This window comes from Pinus tabuliformis, chromosome 2_1 (assembly GCF_031772625.1).
Source record: "Pinus tabuliformis cultivar Carrire ecotype Pingquan chromosome 2_1, CPIR1, whole genome shotgun sequence".
NCBI classification, from domain to species: Eukaryota; Viridiplantae; Streptophyta; class Pinopsida; order Pinales; family Pinaceae; genus Pinus; species Pinus tabuliformis.
Window position 1 is genome coordinate 267,726,810 of NC_142299.1, and position 10,230 is coordinate 267,737,039.

The 10,230-nt window shown below is 32.8% G+C and overlaps 1 protein-coding gene across 1 annotated transcript; it reads left to right on the forward strand.

Annotated features, from left to right (window-relative positions):
• The first annotated feature begins 392 nt into the window (after window positions 1-392).
• On the forward strand, window positions 393-1,079 carry LOC149199778 (uncharacterized). Its single transcript, XM_089400703.1, has one exon. The coding sequence runs from the start codon at window positions 393-395 to the stop codon at window positions 1,077-1,079; it is 687 nt and encodes a 228-aa protein (XP_089256829.1).
• The last annotated feature ends 9,151 nt before the right edge of the window (window positions 1,080-10,230 follow it).

A 10,230-nucleotide genomic window follows, 5' to 3' on the forward strand; every position in this document is an offset into this window, starting at 1 on the left:
TTGAAAAGACATTCAAATCAATAATCGCATGCTTTCTCCATCCATGACCATTCCACGCCGGCCGAGCCTTGTTTTAACTATTCTGTGATCAAAACTGGGGGCCAGTTTATAATAAAATTGTGCGTGATACCCATTTGAGTGCAATTTTGCGTTCAAAATTCAATGAAAAGAACAGTCTACGTAAAAGTCAATCCCACGTTCTCGCTCTTCCCGAAGAAATTGGACCAGATAATGTTTTGGACAGCGCGAATCACAGATCGTGCGCCGTCAAAGGATTTGGGCTGCTTGACTTCTCAACTTTTAATATTATATATGTAATCCTGGTCTCTTTTCCGTTCTACAGATTATTTAGCGTTCCTTCTTGTTATATCAATTCTTTACTCTCGTTCTTGATGGGCAATTTGCCGCCCTGCTCTTCGGTGGGCACGAGCACGAAGGACAAAGAGAAAACCATTCAGCTAGTTTGTTCAGATGGCACAGTTCAAATCTTTCATAAACCCCTCTACGCTTCTCAGATTATTGAAGAATACCCTCAATGTTTAGTCTGTCACTCCGATTCATTCTACATCGGGCAGAAGACGGCCAGTCTTTCTCCATATGACGAATTGAAGTTGGGCAACAAGTACTTCCTTCTACCCCAACACTTCTTTCACTCTCCCCTATCTCTCCTATCGCTGGCTTCCTTAATATGGACACCCCCACCCACAAAAGCTTCACCTACTTCCACTGCTCACCGCTCAGCTTCCCTGCGCAGTATCGAACGTGCTTCTGTTTTCTGCCAGCCGTTTGAGATACAGAAAAGTGACGTTGGTGGAGGCCTTCGGATCCGAGTCTGCCCTGAGTTTATTTCAAAGCTTATGGAAGACAGAAGGCTTAACGCTGATGAAGGCGGCCATTCAGTGGGCGGTATTTCTGCAGTCTATAAGCCGGGTCGGCTCTGCAATACCAATGAATTACAGAAAGAGTATACTAAGTTGATTAAGTGCAGAGGCCAACGCTGGAGACCGAAACTTGATACGGTCAAAGAAAAGGAGAAGAAGATCAAGGCGAACAAGTTTATGTTAAGAATCCTGAGATAACCCCGATCGATTTATTTTAAATATGGATTTAATATGAGTAGATGTAAATATGGATTTAATGTAAGTTTGGGAGGGATTCAGTTTATTCGATTGTAGTTTTTTTTTATTAGTAAATATTATTTAAATATTTTGTATAATTATTTTTTTAAGATTTTTTATTTTAATAAATATAACTAAAAAAAATTTATAATTTTTTTTTATGAGTAAACATCCTTACACATTATATTAGATTGTAAAATAAACTTTCAGACTTAATTGAAAATTAACATCTAATCTATATTCTTAATGAGTTGAATGTATGTTTCTTATTTTTTCTCAATGAGTTGAATGTATCTTTCTTATTTTTTGGCAACTGCTTTGGTTAATTTCACTACATTTTTTCTTAATGAGTTGAATGTATCTTTCTTATTTTTTGGCAACTGCTTTGGCTAATTTCACTGCAGGTCAGCCGAAATTTGTGCTTCAATTGAACATAGATGGCCTCGTGGTACACGTTTTAGTCTTGAAATCAGCTATTATGAGTTTTTTAAATGGCATTAAACTTGAAATGACCCACTCGCTGCAAAATGATGAAAACAACGGAAGGACGGATTCGCAAAGTCCATACGGATAATAGTATATCTGGGAAACAGGATAAAACTATCCTCCGGAGGAAATTCAATGTGTAATGTTTTGGAATGACATATATAGGAGGTCCAATTAACTCTCCTTGCCCGTTAAAAAGGATATTTAAAGTTGAAGTTCATCGCCAAACGTTTACATATTACCAAAAACAAAATCGCTCAAGACAAACTGGAGATCAACAAGATCCCAAATGGAATAGGTGACACTATTACATTCTTATATAAAACAGACCTTAAAAAATTTAATTACATTTGTCATGAATCTCTATGTTAAATTTGTTGTTGTATTAAGTGCAAAAATGTAAATATGGATTTAAGGAGGGAAGGTAATTAATATTTAAAATATAAATTAGTTAATATTTAAAATTTTATAAGTTTATGCAGTGGGAAAGAAAAAAATGTCAATATCTTATGATGGTAAGATAAAGATTTAGATTAGAAAAAGATTTAATTTACCAACATTCAATACATAAAACTAGTGATTAGTGTTGTAGTTATGTTGGTTGAAATTGAATGGTATAATTATTGAAAATATTGTTATTTTTTATTTGATAATTTTTTTTTTAAAACATCAAAAATAAAATAGATTTATTTTTAGAAAAATAAAATATACAAATTCCATTCTTCAAATTTAAGTTTTTTATTTATTTGAAATAAGATTGCTCACCAAATATCTTGATGGGGTGTCATGTGGTGAATTTAATGGGGCTTGGACTCGAAATGCCTTCTCACTGTCATTCATTGTGGATTCCATCTGGTCAAGGTACGTTTATGAGACATTGTCTCCCAAGGTAGGAGGTCGAGTCCCCTTACAAAATGTGTTGTATACAGTTCCATGGAAACAATGAGCACTCCTGCATATTCTTTAGATGTGGTTGGTGGGTTGAGTTTTGTTTCCTCCTCCATTGTCTCCTCCTAGTCTTGTCCTCGCTCACCATGCTCCTAGACTCTTGCCTAGTTGCCTTGGTGGGTTTCCTCCCATTCACATTGTTGAGTTTCTCCCCTCTGTCGTCGAATTTTTTCATTGGATAGAGTTTCGTCATGAGTACAATGCTAGTGTATCTTGACTCACAAATTATCATCGCCTCTCTCTTTCAAGGTCAATTCATGCGACTCCCCTCCCATATCAGTCCTAGTACACGTAACGTCTTGCTTCCTTTGACTACCATGATGAGTTAGAGAGCTCATTGAAAACATTGAAATAACAATCGTGGTTGCTTGTTGGGGATGTTTGGCACACTTACGAGGAGAGTATTCAGCTCATAGCTTCCATGGAAGCATGCCCTAGAGAATAAGGAGAAAATGTAGCTCATGGAAGAACAAATTTGTTCTAAAGGGTAGGTGACTCTCAATTCAAACATCACAACTACCATTGAATCTTAGGTTCCTGGAAGGTAATTCATGAGGTCGATAAAATCACTATTTGCGTAATGTTGACTTATATTAGCATGTGAAGATACTACTAGGAAAAATTATGGTTGATAGGAGACATTCCTAGGTCAATCTCCCACACAAGCTACATTAGTTTTGAGATCTTATGCTTGACATGGAAGGTAGACTATCCATGTTTGAGATGGATTCTCCCATCCACATTTTTGAGTTTCCCCCCTCTGTCGTCCGATTTTTTCGTTGGAGAAAGGTTGTTGTTGACTACAATGGTAGTGTATCTTGGCTAGAAAATTATCGTGACCTCTCCCTTTCATGGTGGTCTCATGTAGCTCCCCTCCCATCTCAGTCCCAGTCGATGTAATATGTTGTTACCTCTTCCTGCCATGACGCATTAGAAATCTTGTTTTCAACATGGAAATAATAGTTGTGGTTTCTTCTAGGGGATCTTGGGCATGCTTACAAGGATATTTTTCATCTCACAAATTCCATGCATGCATGCCCCCAAAAGTTTAGTAGGAAACTTGTCTTGTTGAAGAAGAACTTTGTTATGAAATGGATATCATTGGCTATGATATGTCATTTATGCCATTGCATATTGGGTTCCTGACTAGCAACTCACAAGGCTTCCAAAATAACCGTCCACATATTGTTGGCCTATTGGCATGTCAAGCATTTGCGAGGAAAAATTATGGTTGATAGGAGAAATTCCTAGGTCAATCTCCTACACATGCTAGATTATCTTAGAGATATTGTTCTTAATATGGAAGGAAGGATAGCAAGGGTTGAGATGGATTCTCTTCCTAGCTCCCTAATTCCTCTACCATGCGAGGTTGAGGAATAGCATATCATCCTGCGTACATATTTTGATCACGATGCTTAGGTTTCTTACATTCTCATTTTAGTCGTCCGTATTCTAGGTGGCCCTCAAGGCTATGAATATGTATCTCTTTGAGTCTAAGTTTATTTTAATTTTATTTTTGTGATAATCATTGTGGTTTAATAAGCATTCTCATTTAGTGTCTTGATGTTGGTTTCCCCCTTGGTGGGTAGCAACTATTTTGGGTCATTGGTAGTCTTGGACACTAAGTTAATTTTGTTAGTTTTTGGCTCTATGCTTTATTGTCTTTGGTTTTGTTTCCATGGTGGAAAGCCAAAGACAATATTTTAGTCATATCTTATGAAAATATTTGTTATTCAAAGGAAAATAAAACGTACCGAAAGAAATAAAATTTGATCATAAAATATCCGTTAGTATTAAATGTGAAAGAAATTTGAAAACAAAGATTATTATGTAGAGAGAGACACACTCTATAGTCTAATATGAGGGAAATGCGTGATTATGTCTATATTTAACAAACAGTTGGCATTTGTCCTTACAAAAAAAATAAAATCTAAGAAAACAACATCTAGAAAAAAAAAAAAAAAAAAGAGAATACATGTATAAGTGTAAAATCTTAACAAAATCAATTGTGCTATTCATTCACTCTCCTAACACTGGGGTCATTACTTGGGTCATTGGATTCACTCAAGCATTTGTAAAATATAAGTTGGTTTGATTCACTCAATCATTCATCAAATGAAATTTCATTTTAACAAAGTAAAATTGAATGTTATTTTCATTCTATGGATCAAAGCAACAACTTTAACCAAAATTAGTGTAATAGTATTTACCATGAATAGGTTTATAACCAACTCATTTTACTTATTATAATTTTTTTTCTATATTTTGGATAGGGATTACCAAAATATATTATTCAATTTATAATAGGAAGTATAACAAAAAAATTGTAATATAATTAAGATTCCTTGAGATATTTTTTTTATTATATATTTTGTTAGAATTACTGACATAAGATTGAAACTAGTTTGTAATATTAATCATATGTATGTATTAACTACTAAAAGGAATTCGAATTGGCATTATTTGTTTTCATAATTTTGGCTTTCTTCTTTATGTTTCCTTCATGTCATTAGCTACAACCTAGAAAGTAACCTTGTTGGGAAATTACAAAGTAGTTTTTCGAGTTATCATTAGTATACTATCGACAAAATACAATTCTTTTTTTAATTAGAAAAAATTATGTGTGAAGAGATGTCCTCAACCCAAGAAATATTGTCACGTACTTTGATATCTTGTTATGTAAATATTTTTTCTTGGTCAAATTATTTAATTATTAAACAAAATAATAATTATAGTTATAATTATAATTATTAATTAAAATATTTTGACTCAATAAAATTAAATAAAATTTGAAAATAAGAATAAAGAAAAGATTAATAATTATAATTAAACTAGCTTTCATCCATATTAGCTCATCTATCACTCTAAATAATATTTTCACCTCAAGCTATTTGGTTCCTTTTAAGACTTGGTACATCCAAAATTAAAATGTATCTAAGATGATTAATTAGAAAGTAAAACTATTTGCAGCTGTGGATGTTTGGTTTTTGAAATCAAATTAAATGTTTGAAGAACCTGTGTGACATCCAATATTGAAGGAATTTTCACCTTTTTAATGGAACAACGTTCAATAATAAGTAAAATTGTTTCTTCTATCAAATTTTTAAGATTTATTACTATTATTAAATAAAAAAAATCACATTTAAGTTTAAATTTAATAATCTCCAAATCATACAGAAGAGGATTTACCAAGTTTAAATTTAAATGGATGATATTATTAGAATGAATTCCAACCATTCCTATTACTCCGCTAATAAATATACTCAATACACTTTTTCATTTAAAATTTAGATTAAATATCTAAGATTTTAATTTAAAATGGATGATATGGTTAGAATGAATTCCAATAAAAATACTTAATACACTTTTTCATTTAAAATCTAGATTAAATATCTAAGATTTTAAGAAATGAGTATTTTTTAGATTCATAAAGACTAATAATAATTTCAATATGGAATTATCTTTCAAAAAAATGATATAATAAATTTTTGTTTCATCAAGACACTTGATATGCTTATACAATTATTTATATTTACCACCAAGCTCTTGAACAAAAAAAATTCAATTTTTTATTCTCATTATTTACATGATTTATCTGTGCCACAACTATTATCAGCTGCAATAAGCACATGCTAAATTTGTCTAATTTGAAATCAACACAAATAAATGATGTCACAACTGTAATTTAAGATCAACAATAAGGCCCGTATTACCATAATTTTTAATCAACACAAACAAATGATACCATTGTTATAACTGACCAAGTGTAGATGGAAAGCTAAGGGGCGTTAAATCAAATCCTAAGTCAAGGGCAATAATTTGATCACTAAGTTTTTTGAGATGGTAATTATATGAAAAAGGATGATTAGAGTTGAGGTTAAAAAGACAAGGCAATTTAATTAATAGAAGAAATTTTTTTTTTCATAATACCTACCATTTCATCTAAATAGTTTATTGTAAATAGATAATTTCATCTATTAATTAGATTATTCTATTTATAAATAAAATTTTAAACAAATAAAAATGAAAACATAACTATAACATATAATTTTAATAAAAAAAAATTTGATCTTAACTATTTAAATGTATTGATCATAATATCTATAAGAATTCATAATTAAAATTGTCTATTTAAAAACAATAAAACATATTGTATGCTAAGAAATGTTTTGGTGATAATCATATAAGAGAAAATTGTATCCACCATCTAGAGTTGTACGAGACTAGATAGCTCCAAACACATTGATAACAATTTTTCTTATGTGATTATCACCAAAACATTTATTAGCATACAAGTTATGGACCACATAAGCCTAAATTCAGAAATATAAAATATCGTTTATTAGGTTGAACATATCGGAGTGTGGATTATTATCTTTTTAATTGCAAATATCTATGATAAATAGTGTGAGTGATTTGCTCTTTTAAGGAATTAAATTTTGAGTTCCTCATTAAATAATTTCAAAGTATTAGTATTTTAATTTTCATTATTTAAATATGAAATATAAATTTCACTTAAATATCACATACCTCGTGAGCACAATACTACAAATTCTCTATATGCTCTGCTAGATCCATGATGTGGACTTTTATATTTAATTAATATGCTTACATTCCAAATCAATCGTTAAGCATAAATTGCAACTTGGAGAACAAAATCAATCATGGCATTCAACCAATATGACTTGAGCATACAGACTTCATTTCTATGAGGTCTCTTTTATGTTCCTATACCAATAGGTGGCATAATTTATGATTCACTTAGTTTATCTATGTAATATATCCATATATTTGCTTTCTACAAATGTTTTCCATACTCAAAAATTCAGAAAAATTAAAAAATGTAAAGACTGTATATCCTAAAATAAAATCAAAGGATAAAAAGAATAAAAAGAAAAGGTCAAAAAAGATGAAAAATGAACCGCAAGAAAAATAAAAAGACCATGAAAGTGTGCAAGTCCAAATGCCACTACTATTTACTTTGGTGAAAAATAAAAGATTGTGTGCAACTTGTTATTCATGCCACAGTCCATGGTAATCAAATAGTTTAATCTCGGTTATTCCATGTTTTCAATTTTATGCTTAGAAATAGAGAATAAAATCTGACCAAACTGTTTAACCTTGGCAGATAATTAGATTAGGTAGAGTGAATAAAAGGCTCAGCTCAACTGTTTAATCTAAGCCCTTGGATGTAATAAGGTTAGACTTAGATAGATTTCCATTGTAAAAGAAAAGAAAAGTTTGATAAGGGTTTACCAGTTTAAGTGCACCCTAATAAAAGAAGTAAAAATGGTAGAATGTGTAGGTGGGTAAGTAGTTGATTGGTTATAGAATTATGTATGATGAATGTTTAAGTTAAAAGCTCAAAATCATTTGCTTTCATCATTACATTACTTTGGCAAAGCATGGATGACAAAGACACATTTACAAGGTTACATGATTAACTTCCTCATTCATTTTACCGCTCACGGTAACTAATTTCCTACTAACAAAAGTTCTGAAAACCTTAAATTAAAGGGGCTCACAACATTTCTTTGACTTTTGGAGGGGCCGGACCCTCGACCCAATAACTTATAAGATCAAAGGTGCTAAAAACCCCTCATCAACATTCACCCCTTCATCATTTATTCACTTCCTCTAAAGACCCCTTTTCCCTAAATAAATTCATTGTTTACTAAGGAAAAGTAATTACCCCACAAAATCCCTTTAGCCTAAGTTATAATGTCTTAATATGAAAAAAAATTAATGTTAAACACATTATACATAGCACACCTTTATTTTTCATCTCATATTAGCAACTGATTTTACTTATGTATTAAATCCCAAAAATCATTCCTTTCCCTTATATTTTATTAAAAACCCAATATGTTAATAATCCCATCCCCGAGGTTTGAAACATAAACCTTAATAAAGAAACAATTAAAATAAGGGATTAATTAATCGATTTGTGATTAATTAATAACCTAGAACTACTACCAAATAACATAGATTAATTATCCAATCTGTGGTTAATTAATAATCTATCCTCGCCCAATCACATCACCCTCAATGTTATTAATTTCCCTAATCCATAATTAGTTCCCATCAGGCCCCTCCATTAACTCCCGATCAAATCTGTGCCCTGATCACCATACGATTTGACCTTTTCAGATCTAACGGTCGATGCTCATATCGGGCGGCCTCTGGTCCCGAACTTTACCTGCCCGATATGAGTGGTTTCACTACTTGCCTATTGCTACGTGTCGCCTGATGAATGGCATTGGGTGGACCTCTCCCAACACTGCCTAGTGCTCAAAAGTCGTGCGATGAAAACCATTACTGCTTCTGCTTACCACCATCGCTAAACAACAAAATGTCTCATCCATTGACTGGCGCTATCTTTCCCTTTCACCATACCCGCCAAACATTTTGACTTTGTGAATAAAATGAAAACACTCATTATCTTTTTTATCGAAACAATAGAACATCCTGTTCTCATGCACACAGAAGCATGTTCATGTTGTTGCCCTGCATTCAAACCATCAACTCCAAAAGGCTGTCCAACTCCCAATTGCCACTGCAGACCAGCATGCCCCATCTAGACTACACACCAGTACCATTCTCTGTCCTGTACCACCGTAACCAGGTATTTACCCATTGCTATTGAAAAACCCTTTGTTTATATCAAACCAGGACGGAATTGCTTTCGAAATTGAGTGTTTTTATCAAAATTTAAACAGTCCAATACTCTGAATTCTCCATAAAAGCAACCTGGTTCTCCATAAAGACCCCTGAATTTCCCTCCCAGCATACTTGAATACACAAGAACCAAGGATGGAATCTCCTATCGCCCTAAATATCATGCCAATCACTACCCACCATAGGGATTTGGACCACCTTCCCTTGGCCGACCGAGATTTTCAAATAAAAGACCTGACTTTTGATGATAGCCCCTTGAAATTATACTGTAAGTACAGGGACAATTATCTAAACCATGCCGATAAAAGAGGTCTTTGGGAATCAAGCCTACCTAAGCATCAATTCCCCACTGTCCATATTTTCCTAGATATTATCCACTAATGCCATGCAAACTACGACCTTAATATGACAACTGTAATGACACCAAACTAGAAAGTCCTATTTACCATTACAGCCGAATCCATAAATGAGATGTTACAGTTACAACCAAGTCAGGACCTCAATCCCCTTTCTAGTTCTGATTTACTTGAAAAATCTTCAAAGCTGTCCAGTTCCAAAATTACCCAAATCTGTCAGAGTTTCATCGAAGAAAAATACAGGCCAAAAGACCCCCTTCCTTACATGTCATGCTTCTTTAATAATCTAGGAAAGGATATCATCACCATGATTTCTTTCATTTTGGGTTTTACCACTAATGAGTATGTAGATGAGATGACCTTAGCCTACATGTCTATTTTTACCCCTTGTCAACCTTCTGCGGCCAAATTTGACTATGCTACATCCATTGCAGATATATGCATGACCAATTCATGAGATTAGAGAACAAGAGAGTGTTAAAATATTCTTCAGCCTTGTACCATCTTTTTCTCTACTACCAAACTGATGAATTCCCTTTCTCTATTCAAAAGCTTGATACGAAAGGGAATCCTAGGTCTGTTATCTTTTGGACCTCAATTTTCCACTATTCTAGCTCTTCTCCTCATCCTTACGTAGATTTCAT

Excerpts from the sequence above, each read along its gene's own strand:
- LOC149199778 (XM_089400703.1), top strand. The coding sequence starts at position 393 with ATGGGCAATTTGCCGCCCTGCTCTTCGGTGGGCACGAGCACGAAGGAC.